Here is an 18,969-nt window from a genome sequence, read left to right on the forward strand (position 1 = left end):
CAGACAAGCGGCAGAGCTGGGATTAGAACCCAGGTCCTCCTGACTCACAGGCCTGGGCTCTGACCACTAGGCAATGCTGCTTCACTTTCTTTCATTCATTCATTCAATCGTATTTATTGAGCGCTTCCTGTGTGCAGAGCACTGTACTAAGCGCTTGGGAAGTACAAGTTGGCAACATATGGAGACGGTCCCTACCCAACAGTGGGCTCACAGTCTAGATGTCCCACCTTTTCTCATTCAGCTCAAAGCTGCTTCAGATCGAAGCAGCGAGGCTTATGTCTGCTGTGTGACCTTGGGCAAGTCAATTCACTTCTCTGGGCCTCAGTTACCTCATCTGTAAAATGGGGATTAAGAGTGTGAGCCCTAAGTGGGACAGGGACTGAGTGTCCAACAGCGCCTGACACCTAGTAAGCACTTAACAAGAACCATAATTATTATTATTTTTGGGGAGGCAGAGAGCCTCTGGGCTTGGGCTACCCAGAGCCTTTTAATGGGGAGTACCTGAGTGGCAAGAGCAATCAATCAGTCAATCGATGGTATTTATTGGGCGCTTCCTTTGTGCAGAGCACCGTACAAGCGCTTGGGAGAGGTCGATAGAACAGAATTAAGAGATACATTCACTGCCCACAATGAGCTTCCAGTCTACAGTGAATTCATCAATCAATCAGCATCAATCAGTGGAATTTATGGAGTCCCTGGAAAAAACACGGGCTTGGGAGTCAGAGGTTGTGGGTTCTAATCCCTGCTCCACTGCTTGTCAGCTGGGAAACGTTGGACAAGTCACTTCACTTCTCTGTGTCTCAGTTACCTCAACTGTAAAATGGGGATTAGGACTGTGAGCCCCATGTGGGACAACCTGATCACCTTGGATCTACACCAGTGCTTAGAACAGTGCTTGGCACATAGTAAGCACTTAACAAACGCCATCATTATTATTAGAATGGGGATTAAAACGGGGTTTGTCCCACATGGGACAACCTGATAACTTTGTATCACCCCCAGAGCTTAGAACAGTGCTTGGCACATAGTAAGCACTTAACAAATGCCATCATTATTATTAGAATGGGGATTAAAACGGGGTTTGTCCCACATGGGACAACCTGATAACTTTGTATCACCCCCAGAGCTTAGAACAGTGCTTGGCACACAGTAAGCACTTAACAAATACCATTATTATTATTATTACTAAACACTTGGTAGACATGATTCCTGCTGACAAGGAGCTTACAATCTAGTGTGGGAGACAAGAGTCAAGTAAATTGCATATGGGGGAAATCAGATCTTTTCAAAAATCTTCCTTTATAGTAATAATAATAATAATAATAATAATGGCATTTGTTAAGCGCTTACTATGTGCAAAGCACTGTTCTAAGCGCTGGGGAGGATACAAGGTGATCAGGTTGTCCCACATGGGGCTCTGATGCACCCATTGTCCAAATAATAATAATAATAATAATGATGGCATTTGTTAAGCACTTACTATGTGCCAAGCACTGTTCTAAGCGCTGAGGGGATACAAGGTGATCAGGTTGTCCCACGTGGGGCTCAGGGTCTTAATCCCCATTTTACAGATGAGGTAACTGAGGCTCAGAGAAGTTAAGTGACTTGTCCAAAGTCACACAGCTGAGAGTTGGCAGAGCCAGGATTTGAACTCATGACCTCTGACTCCAAAACCCGCGCTCTTTCCACTGAGCCACGCTGCTTCTCCTGATGACCTTGTATCTCCCCCAGTGCTTAGAACAGTGCTTGGCACATAGTAAGCGCTTAACAAATACCATCATTATTATTAGAATGGGGATTAAAATGGAGGTTGTCCCACGTGGGACAACCTGATAACCTTGTGTCTCCCCCAGAGCTTAGAACACTGCTTGGCACATAGTAAGCATTTAACAAATACGATTATTATTATTATTATTAAGCACTTAACAAATACCATTATTATTATTATTATTACTAAACACTTGGTAGACATAATCCCTGCTGACAAGGAGTTTACAATCTAGTGTGGGAGACAAGAGTCAAATAAACTGCATATGGGGGGAATCAGATCGTTTCAAAAACCTTCCCTTAACAAATGATGGCATTTGTTAAGTGCTTATTATGTGCAAAGCACTGTTCTAAGAGCTGAGGCGATACAAGGTGATCAGGTGTACAAGCACTGTACAAGAAGCAGTGTGGCTCAGTGGAAAGAGCATGGGCTTTGGAGTCAAGAGGTCATGGGTTCAAATCCTGGCTCCGCCACTTGTCAGCTGTGTGACTTTGGGCATGTCACTTAACTTCTCTGTGCCTCAGTTGCCTCATCTGCAAAATGGGGATTAAGACTGTGAACCCCTTGTGGGACAACCTGATCACCTTGTAACCTCCCCAGCGCTTAGAACAGTGCTTTGCACATAGTAAGCGCTTAATAAATGCCATTATTATTATTATTATTGTCAGCTGTGTGACTTTGGGCAAGTCACTTCACTTCTCTGGGCCTCAGTTCCCTCATCTGGAAAATGGGGATGAAGACTGTGAGCCCCACGTGGGACAACCTGATTACCTTGTATCTACCCCAGCGCTTAGAACAGTGCTTTGCACATAGTAAGCGCTTAACAAATACCAACATTATTATTATTATTACAAGGGACTGTGTCTCACCTGATTATCTGGTATCTACCCCGGCGCTTAGTACAGTGCTTGGCACATAGTAAGCGCTTAACAAATACCGTGGTTATTACAGAGCACAGTCTGAGGGAGGTCAAAGAGACAGGAAAATTTGCCTGTATGTGGAATACTCTGTAAACAGTGTTCTGAATAATTAGCCGTGAAATTAGTGAAGCTCATCATTCCCCAAAGAAAGCCCATCATGGATCATTTAAAATATAGCTGGGGGAAGAAACATAAATTCAAAAGTAAAACAAATAATTCTTCAAAGAGCAATCCCTTTGATGCCTGATTTAGTTAGTAATCATCATCATCATCATCAATCATCAATCGTATTTATTGAGCGCTTACTATGTGCAGAGCACTGTACTAAGCGCTTGGGAAGTACAAATTGGCAACATCTAGAGACAGTCCCTACCCAACAGTGGGCTCACAGTCTAAAAGGGGGAGACAGAGAACAAAACCAAACATACTAACAAAATAAAATAGAATAGATGTGTACAAATAAATTAAATAAATAAATAAATAGGGTAAAAAAAATATGTACAAACATATATACATATATACAGGTGCTGTGGGGAAGGGATAATCAGCTTATCAGAACTCTGTTTCCTGCGCTTCTCCCTGGGCTTTTAACTTTTCCTTTTGCAAACTCATCCCCCCTCTGATTCTGCGACCAGAACAACTTGACGTGCCAAAATTTTCCTTTCCTTTTCCTTTAAATCTGGTCAGGGCAGAGTTTCCAAATCTGAAACTACTGGACCGGGCATTTTTCTACACCGAGGGGCGGGGAGGGAATGTGTGTCTTTATTGTTCTATTGTACTCTCCCAAGTGCTTAGTACAGTGCTTTGCACACAGTAAGCACCCAATAAATACAACTGAATGAATGAACGGAGTCTAACTTTCCTGTAAGCTATCGGTTTAAAAGCTTCAGGTGTCCTGTTGTGATTAGAAAGAAACCCTATTAGGGCGATGAAATGTAAAGGGTTGGCTCAGGGGCTTGGGAGTCAGAGGTCATGGGTTCTAATCCCGGCTCCGCCGCTTGTCTGCTGTGTGACTTTGGGCAAATCACTTCACTTCTCTGTGTCTCAGTGACTTCATCTGTAAAACGGGGTTGAAGACTGTGAGCCCCACATGGGACAACCCGATTCAATCGTATTTATGGAGTGCTTACTGTGTGCAGAGCACTGTACTAAGCGCTTGGGAAGTCCAAGTTGGCAACATATAGCAGACGGTCCCTACCCAACAGCGGGCTCACAGTCTAGATCACCTTGTATCTATGCCAGCGCTTAGAACAGTGCTTGGCACTTAGTAAGCACTTAAGAAACACCATTATTATTATTAAATAAACCAAAAAGGGTGTTTTTAGTGAGAGACATTGGGCGTAATAATAATGATAATATTAGTAATAATAATTGTGGTATTTGTTGAGCCCACTGTTGGGTAGAGACTGTCTCTATATGTTGCCAACTTGTACTTCCCAAGCGCTTAGTACAGTGCTCTGCACACAGTAAGCACTCAATAAATACGATTGACTGACTGACTGTTAAGCACTTACTATGTGCCAAACACTGTTCTAAGTGCTGGGGGAGATACAGGTTAATCAGGTTGGCCACAGTCCCTGTCCCACATGGGGCTCACACTCTTCATCCCCATTTTACAGATGATAATAATAATGATAATATTAGCAATAATAATTGTGGTATTTGTTAAGCACTTACTATGTGCCAAACACTTTTCTAAGTGCTGGGGGAGATACAAGTTAATCAGGTTGGCCACGGTCCCTGTCCCACATGGGGCTCACACTCTTCATCCCCATTTTACAGATGAGGTAGCTGAGGCCCAGAGAAATGAAGTGACTCGCCCAAGGTCACACAACAGACATGTGGCAGAGACGGAATTAGAACCCACATCCTCCTACTCCAAGGCCCGGGCTCTTTACTAGACTATGTTTTCTAAGCGATCTGTTCACAGGATAATGTAAGCTCCTTATGGGCAGGGATGGTGTCTACCAACTCTACTGTACTGGACTCTCCCAGGTGCTCAGTACAGTACGTCCTCTGTAGACATAGACTGTAAATTCCTTGTGGGCAGGGATCGTGGCTACCAACTCTATTGTATTCCCCAGCGATCAGTACAGTGCTCTGCACACTGTAGACTGTAAGCTCCTCGTGGGCAAGGATCAAACCTACCAACTCCACTGCATTGAGAAGCAGCATGGCTCAGTAGAAAGAAACTGGGCTTTGGAGTCTGAGGTCATGGGTTCAAATCCCAGCTCTGCCACTTGTCATCTGTGTGACTTTGGGCAAGTCACTTCACTTCTCTGTGCCTCATCTGTAAAATGGGGATTAAAACTGTGAGCCCCCCGTGGGACAACCTGATCAGCTTGTAACCTCCCCAGCACTTAGAACAGTGCTTTTCACATAGTAAGCGCTTAATAAATGCCAGTATTATTATTACTATTTCAGTGTCCCAAGTGCTCAGTACAGTTCTTGGCACACAGGAAACGATTAGCTCCTCATGGGCAGGGATTATGTCCACCAACTCTATCGTATCGTAGCCTCCCAAGTGCTCAGTAGAGTGCTCTGCACACAGAAAGTGCTCAATAAATACCATTGATTGCTAGGCCCCAGTCTCCCAAGCTCTTCGTATGTACATTGCACAAAGGGAGTGCTTAATATGTACCACTAATTGACTGGATGACCCAGGCCGTGTGGAGGACTTAGTTCCGTCCGGTCTGCTGTGTGACCTTGGGCCAGACACTTCGCTTCTCTGTGCCTCAGTTTCCTCATCCGTAAAATGGGGATTCAATACCTGTCTCTCTTCCTACTTAGACTGTGAGCCCCATGTGGGACCTGATGACGTTGTATCTACAGTGCTTGGCACGTAGTAAGCTCTTAACAAATACCACAATTCTTTTAACAGTGCTGGGTGCATAATAAGCTCTGTCTCTTCATCATCACCATCATCAATCATATTTATTGAGCGCTTACTATGTGCAGAGCACTGTACTAAGCGCTTGGGAAGTACAAATTGGCAACATATAGAGACAGTCCCTACCCAACAGTGGGCTCACAGTCTAAAAGGGGGAGACAGAGAACAAAACCAAACATACTAACAAAATAAAATAAATAGGATAGATATGTACAAGTAAAATAAATAAATAAATCTGTCTCTTCCCTGTTGGGTGACTTTGGGCAAGTCGCTTAACTTCTTTGTGCCTCTGTTTCCTCATCTGTAAAATGGGGATTTTACCGGTTCTCCATCTCTCTTAGACTCCGAACTCATCTACTTACTGGGAGCACATAAGCACTTCAACAATACCACTGTAAATATTATTTTTTTATCTCTCAACGACCGTGTAGTCTGCCTGTTGAAAACACAATATCGGACAGTGTCGTCACAGACAAAATTGATCCATCAATCCATCATCATCCATCATCATCAATCGTATTTATTGAGCGCTTACTGTGTGCAGATCACTGTACTAAGCGCTTGGGAAGTACAAGTTGGCAACATATAGAGACAGTCCCTACCAATCAATCAGTCGATAGTATTTACTGAGGGCGTTTATTAAGTGCAGAACACTGTAGTTGTTACAGTGTTACTATCGATCAATAAACTGATAGTATTTCTTAAGTGCAGAACACTGTACTAAGCACTTGGGAGCGTATAATACAAAAGACGATTTGGACAGTTATGCGGATATTTCAGGCCTCAAGCCCTGTAATTGATGAAAAAGAGGATCTCAGCGGGTGGGTGGGGGGTGGGCTCAGAATTTTTACGTGAACTGTTAATCTCTATCCAATTTCTTGGATAATTCCTACAGCTCCACTTGGCTTGTAGAGACATAGCTAGTGGATTTTCAGCGTGGCCTAGTGGAAAGATACCACGCTTGGGAGTCAGAGGACCTGGATTCTAATCCCGGCTCTGCCAGTTGCTTGCTTGTGACCTTGGGCAAGTCACTTCACTTTTCCGTGCCTCGGTCTCTTCAACTGTAAACCGGGGATTCCATACCTGTTGTCCCATCTGCTTAGACTATGAGCCCCAAGTGGAATGGGGACTGTGTCCAACTTAATTAACTTGTACCTATCCCAGTGCTTAGAACAGTATTTGACCCGTAGTTAGTGGTTAACCAATACCATTAAAAAAAAACAAATATTCAAAAAAATCTTCTTCTAGTGAGAACATACATAGGGATGGCCTGTTAACAGTTTGGAATGCAGTAAGTCAATAAGGGGTGATGGATAACGGCTTCTCTCCTGCAGCAAAAACCACAGGGTAAATGATGAGATTTTCATCCATCATCCGGTCTAATAGAAATAAAGTCACCATGATAGGGTCCTATCTTGGGACCTAATCTTTCTTCTTGGAAAATAAATGCCTTGGCTTTAGCCCAGTGATGATGGTTGGAAAATGCTCTAACCCCAAGAGCATCATTATTTTTTGACAGCGAAAGCCAGATCTCTCCAGCGCACAGATGAGGGGAGAGTTAATATTTAGCTAGTAAACTGGGGCTGCGTAGACAGGTAAATGGGATTATTCAAACCCCGGTGCTTTTTAAATAATATAATAATAATGATGGTATTTGTAAAGTGCCTACTATGTGTCAGGCACTTTTCTAAGCACTGGGGTGGACACAGGCAAATCGAGTAGGTCAGTCCCTGCCCCATGTGGGGCTCACAGTCTCGATCCCCATTTGACAGATAAGGTAATTGAGGCTCAGAAAAGTGAAGGGACTTGCCCAAGGTCTCACAGCAGACAAGTGGCGGAGCTGGGATTAGAACCCACAACCTTCTGACTCCAATGCCCAGGCTCTCGCCACTCTGCCATGCTGCTTCCGCTGCTTTTCTAATTTCATTAGGCTTCAAAATTCCCCACTAAATCTCCCCCAGCAAACGAACCAGATAATTTAGACCCTCCCCCAACAGTTCATTCATCGATTCAATCATATTTTTTGAGCGCTTACTGTGTGCAGAGCACTGTACTAAGCACTTGGGAGAGTACAATATCACAATAAGCAGACACATTCCCTACCCACAGTGATTTTACAGTTTAGAGGTGGGGAGATAGATGTCAATTTGGCTCTAATTCATTCATTCATTCAACCGTATTTATTGAGCGCTTACTGTGTGCAGAGCACTGCACTAAGCGCTTGGGAAGTACAAGTCGGCGACATGAGAAGCAGTGTGGCTCAGTAGAAAGAGCCCAGGTTTGGGAGTCAGAGGTCATGGGTTCTAATCCCAACTCCACCATGTCTGCTGTGTGACCTTGGGCAAGCCACTTAACTTCTCTGAGCTTCAGTTATCTCATCTGGAAAATGGGGATTAAGACTGTGGGCCCCACGTGGGACAACCTGATCACCTTGTATCCCCCCCAGCACTTAGAACAGTGCTTTGCATGTAGTAAGCGCTTAACAAATGCCATCATTATTATTATTATTATATAGAGACAGTCCCTACCCAACAACGGGCTCACAGTCTAGAAATCTGTATATTTTAAGCAAAAGTGTCTCTCAAGAAACATCCAGAAAGTTATGATGGTAATTTCAATTTTGGCCAGTTTCTGCCCCCTGCAGGGCTCACAATCTAATTTTTCCCCATTGAACAGATGAGGAAACTGAGGCCCAGAGAGGTTAAATGACTTACCCAAGGTCACTCAGCAGGCTAGCGGAAAGAGCTGGAATTAGAAGCCGGGTCACCTGTCTCCCAGGTCCAGGCTCTTCCCACCAGACGGACTCGTTTTTAGACATCGAGTTTTGGGTTTAAGGGAAGGAAGTCTGAATGATCTGATTAATGTTATCGTAGTCTCAGCTCTTCATCAATCGTATTTATTGAGCGCTTACTATGTGCAGAGCACTGTACTCAGCTCTTTGATCCTAAATATCAGGGTGGTTCTTTCCCTCCCTCATGGGCCTCATGGATCATATTTGCAATTGCTGTTGCAGAACTACCAGCGCTGAGAACAGTGTTTGGCACATAGTAAGTGCTTCACAAACACCAACATTATTATTATTATTATTGTTATTAGAGAAGCAGCATGGCTCAGTGGAAAGAGCACGGGCTTTGGAGTCAGAGGTCATGGGTTCACTGCGCCACATGTCTGCTGTGTGACCTTGGGCAAGTCACTTAACTTCTCTGAGCCTCAGTTCCCTCATCTGTAAAATGGGGATTAAGACTGTGAGCCCCACGTGGGACAACTTGATCACCTTGTATCCCCCCCCAGCACTTAGAACAGTGCTCTGCACATAGTAAGCGCTTAACATATGCCATTATTATTATTATTATAGTCTAGAAGGGGGAGACAGACAGCAAAACAAAACATATTGACAAAATAAAATAAATAGAATAAATATGTATAAATATATAAATAGAATAAATATATATATATGTATATATATATAGAGAGAGATATATCTATATATATATATATATATATAGATATATCTCTCTCTCTCTCTCTATATATATATATTCTAGACAGTGAGCCCACTGTTGGGTAGGGACCGTCTCTATATGTTGCCAACTTGGACTTCCCAAGTGCTTAGTACAGTGCTCTGCACACAAGTACTCAATAAATCCAATTGAATCAATGAATATCTATATATAGGTGCTGTGGGGAGGGGAAGGAGGTAAGGTGGGGAGGATGGGGAGGGGGAGGAGGGACAGAGGAAGGAGGGGGCTCAGTCTGGGAAGCGCTTAACAAACACCATTGAAAAATACCATTTAAAAGAAAGCAGGAGACGTACTTTGGACTCCAGCAGTCGTTCAAAGGTTTCATGGTGTCGTTGGAATCCAGAGTCAAGGCTTCCAGGAGCCAGTGGAGAGCACAGAGCTGGCGGAAGAGGGGTTCCCTGGGGAGACAGAGAAAACCTTTCTTCTCGAAAACTGCGGGGGTTGGGGGGAGGCCTTGGCAGGGGGCATTTCCCAGACTGAGCCCCCTCCTTCCTCTCCCTCTCCTCCCCCTCCTCATCTCCCCCACCTTACCTCCTTCCCCTCCCCACAGCACCTGCATATATGCATATATACATATATATATATGTATATATACATGTGTGTACACATATATATACATATATATACATATAAATATATATATGTTTGTACGTATTTATTACTCTATTTATTAGTACATATTTATTCTATTCATTTTATTTTGTTAATATGTTTTGTTTTGTTGTCTGTATCCCCTTTCTATACTGTGAGCCCACTGTTGGGTAGGGACCATCTCTAGATGCTGCCAACAAGGCCCTACTGAGAGCTCACCTCCTCCCCCTCCCCATCCCCCCCACCTTAGCTCCTTCCCCTCCCCACAGCACCTGTATATGTGCATATGTGTTTGTACGTATTACTCTATTTATTTGTACATATTCTATTCATTTTATTTTGTTAATATGTTTTGTTGTCTGTCTCCTCTTTCTAGACTGTGAGCCCACTGTTGGGTAGGGACCGTCTCTAGATGCTGCCAACAAGGCCCTCCTGAGAGCTCAAAGCCCTACTGAGAGCTCACCTCCTCCAGGAGGCCTTCCCACACTGAGCCCCCTCCTTCCTCTCCCCCTCCTCCCCCTCCCCATTTCCCCCCGCCTTACCTCCTTCCCCTCCCCACAGTACCTGTATATATGTATATATGTTTGTACGGATACTCTATTTATTTGTACATATTTATTCTATTTATTTTATTTTGTTAATATGTTTTGTTTTGTTGTCTCTCTCCCCTTTCTAGACGGTTGAGTCCACTGTTGGGTAGGGACTGTCTCTATATGTTGCCAACTTGTACTTCCCAAGCGCTTAGTACAGTGCTCTGCACACAGTAAGCACTCAATAAATACAATTGATTGATTGATTGATTTTATTTTGTTAATATGTTTTGTTTTGTTGTCTGTCTTCCCCCTTCTAGACAGTGAGCCCGCTGTTGGGTAGGGACCGTCTCTAGATGCTGCCAACAAGGCCCTACTAAGAGCTCAAAGCCCTACTGAGAGCTCCCCTCCTGCAGGAGGCCTTCCCAGACTGAGCCCCCTCCTTCCTCTCCCCCTCCTCCCCCTCCCCATCCCCTTCGCCTTACCTCCTTCCACTCCCACGGCACCTGTATATATGTATATATGTTTATACGTATTTATTACTCTATTTTATTTGTACATGTTTATTCTATTTATTTTACTTTGTTAATATGTTTTGTTTTGTTCTCTGTCTCCCCCTTCAAGACTGTGAGCCCACTGTTGGGTAGGGACCATCTCTATATGTTGCCAACTTGGACTTCCCAAGTGCTTAGTCCAGTGCTCTGCACACAGTAAGCGCTCAATAAATACGATTGAATGAATGAATGAACTTGTACTTCCCGAGCGCTTACTCCAGTGCTCTGCACACAGTAAGCGCTCAATAAATATGATTGAATGAATGAATTTCGGGGGGACCCACCCTGACTGACCGGCCACGAATTGGCTGCAGGGGCCACACTCAGTGAAAAGGCACAGGACGCTAAAGAAGCAGCGCAGCCTAATGGCTAGAGCCCGGGCCTGGGAGAGTCAGAAGGACACGGGTTCTAATCCCGACTCCGCTACTTGTCTGCTGCTGTGAGACCTTGGGTAAGTCACATCACTTCTCTGGGCCTCAGTTACAGCGCTTAGAACAATGTTCAGCACATAGTAAGTGCTTAACAAATTTTTCCTCTCCTCCTCCCCATCCCCCCCGCCCTACCTCCTTCGCCTCCCCACAGCACCTGTATACATGTTTGTACAGATTTATTACTCTATTTCTTTTACTTGTACATATTTACTATTCTATTTATTTTATTAAGGATATGCGTCGCGACCTGATCAGGAGGAATTTCATTCCAACTAGAGTGATCAGTTGTGACATCCTTTGACTGGTATTTGAAAGTCAAAAATAGAGCTGTCTTGAAGAGCAGTTTAGGTTTTTATGGGCTTGGGGGTTGGGGAGGGGGCTGGTTTCCCCTGGGACTTGTACTGAGTGTCATGAGACTTGTGGCCTCTTCTAGACTGTGAGCCCACTGTTGGGTAGGGACTGTCTCTATATGTTGCCAACTTGTACTTCCCAAGCGCTTAGTACAGTGCTCTGCACACAGTAAGCACTCAATAAATACAATTGATTGATTGATTGATCTAGCTTTCGTTCTATTTATTTTGATGACTTGACACCTGTCCACATGTTTTGTTTTGTTGTCTGTCTCCCTCTTCCAAACTGTGAGCCCATTGTTGGGTGGGGACCATCTCCCATCTCTATATGTCGCCAACTTGTACTTCCCAAGCGCTTAGTCCAGTGCTCTGCACACAGTAAGCACTCAGTAAATATGATTGAATGAATGAATGAATGAAACAAATACCATCAGTAGTATCTGTAAATAGGGGATGAAGATGTGTGGGAATGTGTTTGTGTCCCACCTGATTTAATTGTGTTCACCTCAAAGTTTAGTACTGTGCCTGGCACATACTAAGCACTTAAACAAATACCGTTATTATTATTATTAATCATGCATGCCCTTGGGGTAGCCGCTGAGGAGCTGCTGGTGAATATTCTGTGTCTGATAAATGATAAGGATAATGATAATAATAATAATAATAATAATAATAATAATGGCATTTACTGTCTCTATACGTTGCCAACTTGTACTTCCCAAGCACTTAGTCCAGCACTCTGCACACAGTAAGCGCCCAATAAATACCATTGAAGGAATGAATTTATTAAACGCTTCCTATGTGCAAAGCACTGTTCTAACTGCTGGAGGGGTTACAAGATGGTCTGGTTGTCCCACAGGGGGCTCACAGTCTTCATCCCCATTTGACAGATGAGGTAACTGAAGCACAGAGAAGTGAAGTGACTTGCCCAAAGTCACATAGCTGACAATTGGTGGAGCTGGGATTTTAACCCATGACTTCTGACTCCAAATAATAATAATAATAATAATGGCATTTATTAAGCAATTACTACGTGCAAAGCACTGTTCTAAGCGCTGGGGAGGTTACAAGGTGATCAGGTTGTCCCACGGGGGACCTCACAGTCTTCATCCGCATTTTACAGATGAGGTAACTGAGGCACAGAGAAGTGAAGTGACTTGCCCAAAGTCACATGGCTGACAAGTGGCGGAGCTGGGATTTGAACCCATGACCTCGGACTCCAAAGCCCGTGCTCTTTTCCACTGAGCCACGCTGCTTCTCAATAATTGATCAGCCTGCAATTGGTGCTCTCTGAAAGGAGCTTCTTCCAAAGATCTACTCTCTCGGTGGTGGCAGTGTGGCCTAATGGAAAGAGCACACGCTTGCTTGTCAGAGGACCTGGGTTCTAGTCCCAGCTCTACCACTTTTCATTCATTCATTCAATCGTATTTATTGAGCGCTTACTGTGTGCAGATGACTGTACTAAGCGTTTGGGAAGTACAAGTTGGCAACATATAGAGATGGTCCCTACCCAACAACAGGCTCACAGTCTAGAAAGGGGAGACAGACAACAAAACAAAACATGTAGACAGGTGTCAAGTCATCAGAACAAATAGAATTAAAGCTAAATGCACATCATTAACAAAATAAATAGATTAGTAAATATGTACAAGTAAAATAGAGAAATAAATCTGTACAAATATATACAAGTGCTGTGGGGAGAAGAAGGAGGTAGGGCGGGGGGGATGGGGAAGGGGAGAGGACAAAGAGGGCTCAGTCTGGGAAAGCCTCTTGCCTTGCTGTATGATCCTGGTCAAGTCACTTTACTGCTGTATGCCTCAGTTTCCTCATTTATAAAGTGGGGACTCAATACCTGATCTCCCTCCCCTTTAGCCTGTGAGTACCACGTGAGGCAGGGACTGGGTCTGATCTGACCATCTTGAATCAATCCCCGGACTTAATGCAATTTAAGCGCTGAACTCCCACCCCAATTATTATTGTGAATAAGCAGCTGTGCGCTGAACCAATATCATTAGGAAACAGATGTCAGTTGTGATTGTCAGCTATCTGGCACCAATCCAATGTTAATCCGATCATGTCTTCTCCCTGGTATTAGGTCTGCTGTGGGAAGAGATTCCAGAGGAAATGTGTCTGGTATATTGTTATACTGTCTGCTCCCGAGCACTTATTAAATTGCTCTGCACACAATAAGCGCTCAACAAATACAATTGCTTGACTGATTCTCTGCTCCAGCGCCTCACCTAAATGGGAAAGAAAGCTCTCCACCTTAACTCGCCACCTGCTTTTTTTTTTTTTCTGGAATTTGTTAAGTGAACATGCCAAGCACTATACTAAGCTCCGGGATAGATACAAGAAAGACTGGACACAGTTCCTGTCCCACATAGGGCTCACAGTCAATCATTCATTCATGCATTCAATCATATTTATTGAGCGCTTACTGTGTGCAGAGCACTGTACTAAGCACTTGGGAAGTACATGTCGGTAACGTATAGAGACGGTCCCTACCCAACAACAGGCTTACAGTCTAAAAGGCTCACATTTTGCACATGAGAAGACTGAGGCCCAGAGAAGTGAAGTGACTTGCTCAAGGTCATCCAGCAGACAATAAGCGCTTAGTACAGTGCTCTGCACACAGTAAGCGCTCAGTAAATACGTTTGAATGAATGAAGTGGATTAGAACCCAGGTCCTTCTGACTCCAAGGCCCGAGCTCTATCCACTAATAATAATAATAATAATAATGATAATAATAATGGCATTTGTTAAGCACTTACTATGTGCAAAGCACTGTTCTAAGCACTGGGGACGTTATAAGGTGATCAGGTTGTCCCACAAGGGGGGCTCACAGTCTTAATCCCCATTTTACAGATGAGGGAACTGAGGCCCAGAGAAGTGAAGTGACTTTCCCAAAGTCACACAGCTGACAATTGGCAGAGCTGGGATTTGAACCCATGACCTCTGACTCCAAAGCCCGGGCTCTTTCCACTGAGCCACGCTGCTAACGAGGACACACTGCTTCACTTCAGCTGACGACACCACTGCTGCTTTCTGCATTGGCATATCCCTGCCTCCAGAGTTGGGAAATCCTGAGTCTTGAGACAGTAGACAATGGAGAAGCAGCATGGTCTAGTGGAAAGAGCGCAGTCCCGGGAATCAGAAGACCTGGGTTCAAATCCTGCATATGTCTGTCAGGGGACCGCTTCACTTCTCTGGGCCTCAGTTCCCTCTATGCAAAATGGATTCAAAACCTGTTCTGCCTCTTATTTAGAGTGTGAGCCTCATGTTCCCCTCTCAAGATGGCACCTGGAGAGTTTCCAGTCCTCTACCAGTCTCAACTACGGGAGGGAGAGTCAAGCAGAGGCCTAACCTGTTCAATTCCTAGTTTAGCCAGCGGCTAGTGGGAGGAAGGCCACCTGCTATAAGTCAAAACTCACCCGTGCTGGGCAACAGCAGCATTGGAGAGAGTCGAGGCTCAAGTTTACTGTGCAGAAGGAGGCAATGGTAAACCACTTCTGGATTTTTATCAAGAAAACTCTATGGATCGACTACCGGAATGATTGCAGATGGAGAGCGGGGCGTTTTGGGAGAGATGAGTCTGTGGCATCGCTGCGGGTTGGAGATGGGCTCAGCAGCATAAGACAAGACAAAAGAGCCCCCATGCTGGATCTGATTAATTAGTATCTACCCCTACACTCAATACAGTGCTGCTTGGCACACAGTAAGCGCTTAACAAGTTCCACAATTATTAGCAGGTGGAGCCCCATCCCTTGGACACCAATTAGTAAACTGGCCTGACCATCAATCAATCAATCAATCAGTGCTGAGCACTTACTATGTGCAGAGCACTGTTTTAAGCACTTGGGAGAGTACAGACAACAGAACTAGCAGGCAAATTCCCTGAACTTTCAGCGTAGAGGAGGAGACAGATATTAGTATGAATAAATAGGTCATTTATAATAAATCAATGAAATATATGTACACAGGTGCTGTGGGATAGGGGATGGGGCAAATATCAGAGGTCCAAAGGTCACACTTGGATCCGTGAGTGTTTGAAAGTCCCAGATTCAAGTGCGTAGAAGAAGCGAAGGGGACAGGGATGCAGGGAAAAGAGAGCTCCACTGGGGAAGGCGTCATGGAGAAGGTGTGACCTTAATTGGGCTTTCAATTATTATTACTATTATAATACTTATTAAGCGCTTACTATGTGCCAAGCACCGTTCTAAGCACTGGGGTAGATACATGTTAGTCACGTTGGACACAGTCCCTGTCCCACATGGGGCTCACGCTCTTAATCCCCATTTTCCAGGTGAGGTAACTGAGGTCCAGAGAAGTGAAGTGTCTTGCTCAAGGTCCCACAGCAGACAGGTGACGGAGCCGGGATTAGAACCCAGGTCCTTTTGACTCTCAGGCCCGGGCTCTAGCCACTAAGCCACATTGCTTCTCTAAGGTAGAGAGAGTGGTGGTCTGGCTTAGATGGAGGGGGAGGGAGTTCGAGGCTAGGGGGAGGATGTGGGAAAGGGGTCAGCGGTGAGAAAGATGAGATTGGGGCAGGGTAATAATAATAATAATAATGGCATTTATTAAGCACTTACTATGTGCAAAGCACTGTTCTAAGCGCTGGGGAGGTTACAAGGTGATCAGGTTGTCCCACGCGGGGTTCACAGTCTTAATCCCCATTTTACAGATGAGGTAACTGAGGCCCAGAGAAGTGAAGCGACTTGCTCAAAGTCACCCAGCTGACAATCGGCAGAGCCGGGATTTGAACCCATGACCTCTGACTCCAAAGCCCGGGCTCTTTCCACTGAGCCACGCTGCTTCTCTGCTGGCAGGAGAGGAGAGGAGTGTGTGGGCTGGGTAGGGGAGGGGATAAGTGAGGTGATGGAGGAGGGGGCGAGCTGATGGAAGGGAGATTCTCTGGGAACGTACACGCGAGCTTCCTGCAAATCTGGGGCGACCAAACTGGAGTGCACCGGGGTGAAAGGCCTCACCACTCTGTCCTTCTCCGCCTCCCTTTTCCTCTTCACCTTCTCTCCTGTCGGAAAGAAACTAAAAACACAGCTGAAAAAGTGCAGAAGAAGAGCAAAACTCTGAATTTATAGCCATCTAGTCTCCCAAAGTGGTTTATTTTATTTCTTCTAATTTTTATGGTGTATAATAATAACAGTAATAGTAATAATAATGGTATTTGTTAAGAGCTTACCAGTTGTCAAGCACTGCTCTAAGTGCTGGGATAGATACAAGCTAATCATTCTAGACTGTGAGGCCACTGTTGGGCAGGGACTGTCTCTATATGTTGCCAGCTTGTACTTCCCAAGCGCTTAGTACAGTGCTCTGCACACAGTAAGCGCTCAATAAATACAATTGATTGATTGATTGATTGAAGAGCGAGCCAAGGGAAAAGAGGGCTTCATCAGGGAAGGCGTCAGGGACCTTAATTATGCTTTGAATTACTATTATTACTATTATTATTATACTTATTAAGCACTTACTATGTGCCAAGCACTGTTCTAAGCATTGGGGTAGATACAAGTTAACCAGATTGGACACAGTCCCTGTCCCACATGGGGACAATCACTTACTGAGAAGCAGCGTGGCTTAATGGAAAGAGCCCGGGCTTGGGAGTCAGAGGTCATGGGTTCTAATCCCTGCTCTGCCACTTGTCAGCGATGTGACTTTGGGCAGGTCACTTAATTTCTTTTTGCCTCAGTTACCTCTTCTGTAAAATGGGGATTAAGCCTGTGCGCCCTATGTGGACAACCTGATAACTTTGTATTTACTCTAGTGTTTAGAACAGTGCTTGGCACATAGTAAATGCTTAACAAATACCATTATTATTATTATCATTTTTACTTGAGGGAGGCAACTCTTTGCTAGAGGGAGGTTTTGATATTCTTAGCTGATAGCTCCGGCCCTGAAAAGTTGGTTAAGTTTCCTACCCCCATGTAACCGTAGATTTCCTACAAGTAGCTGGGTGATTTCATGACTAGCGGAAAGAAGGGAAGAGAATTAAAAACACCAGGCCAATTAGATGACTCTCCACCTGCAGAGCCTCCCAAATTCAGCTAAGAATGTCTCTTTGCAAAGCACAATGTGTTTGCACAACACTGGCCAATTCATTCAAACATAACCCATCCTAAGCACACTTTCACACCGACACAAGGATACAGCCAGTCCCTCCTGTCAAACAAGATGTCAATTCCCACTCCCCCTTCAGAACAGATGCCTGAATCTTTCTTCAACATTCTCATTCCTTCCTGAGACGTAGGGATTCCCTCTCACAGTCTGAATCCCCATTTCATATTTGAGGGAACGGAGACCCAGATAATTGAAGTGACTTCCCCAGGTCACACAACAGAGAAGTGACACCCAGTTCTGTCTATCTACTAGGCCATGCTGCTTCTCTGCAATAATCAGTAATCATTAATTGTTCATGAATAATAACAGCTGTGCTTGTTAAAAGTATACTCTGTGATTACCGGGCTTTTATAAAAGCAGCTCTGCACTTCAGTCAATCAATCAGATTTACTGAGCACTTACTGTATGCAGGGCATTGTACTCGGGAGAGTACAACATAGTAAGTGCTTAACAAATACCATCATTATCATTATTATTAAAGCACAGCAATAATAAGTATCATTATGTAACTTATGACTTGCTCCTCTAATCACAGCTTCCTACTTAAGTATTTTTTCTCCTTTTTCTTCTTGTCCTTTTTGTCCTTCTCCCTTTCCTCCTTCTCCTTCTCTCTCCATTCCCCTCCCTAACCTACATTTCTAGATGGCTAGCCCTTTGAGGAATAGGGTCTGTTTCTAATTCTCACCCATAATAATAATAATAATAATAATGGCATTTATTAAGTGCTTACTATGTGCAAAGCACTGTTCTAAGCACTGGGGAGGTTATAAGGTGATCAGGTTGTCCCACAGGGGGCTCACAGTCTTCATCCCCATTTTACAGATGAGGGAACTGAGGCACAGAGAAGTTAAGTGACTTGCCCAAAGTCACACAGCTGACAATTGGTGGAGCTGGGATTTGAACCCATGACCTCTAACTCCAAAGCCCATGCTCTTTCCTCCTGAGCCACGCTGCTTCTCTATAATAATAATGATGGCATTTATTAAGCGCAACTTGCCCAAAGTCACCCAGCTGACAAGTGGCGGAGCCGGGATTCGAACCCATGACCTCTGACTCCAAAGCCCGGACTCTTTCCACTGAGCTATCTTTTCCAGGGTCTAGTACAGTGCTCTGCCACACTGTACGCCCTTAATAAATATTACTACTACTAACTACTAAGTGCTTAGTATGAGCCAAGACTAATCCTGGCTCCGTCACTTGTCTGCTCTGTGAGCTAGGGCAAGTCACTTTAATTCTCTGCGCCTCGGTGACTTCATCTCTAAAATGGGGATTAAAATGGAG

General features: G+C 44.4%; 1 protein-coding gene across 1 annotated transcript in view; it reads right to left on the minus strand.

Moving 5' to 3' along the window:
- Positions 1–18,969, minus strand: part of CCDC60 (coiled-coil domain containing 60) — a 189,706-nt gene that overhangs the window by 34,137 nt on the left and 136,600 nt on the right. Inside the window, exons 5-6 of the mRNA XM_038763713.1 lie at positions 16,480–16,599; positions 9,393–9,497 (exon numbers count right to left, since the gene is read on the minus strand). Coding sequence (XP_038619641.1) covers positions 9,393–9,497; positions 16,480–16,599 — 225 coding nt within the window. The remainder of the gene's footprint in view (positions 1–9,392; positions 9,498–16,479; positions 16,600–18,969) is intronic.

Source organism: Tachyglossus aculeatus, chromosome 21, assembly GCF_015852505.1.
Source record: "Tachyglossus aculeatus isolate mTacAcu1 chromosome 21, mTacAcu1.pri, whole genome shotgun sequence".
Lineage (NCBI taxonomy): Eukaryota > Metazoa > Chordata > Mammalia > Monotremata > Tachyglossidae > Tachyglossus > Tachyglossus aculeatus.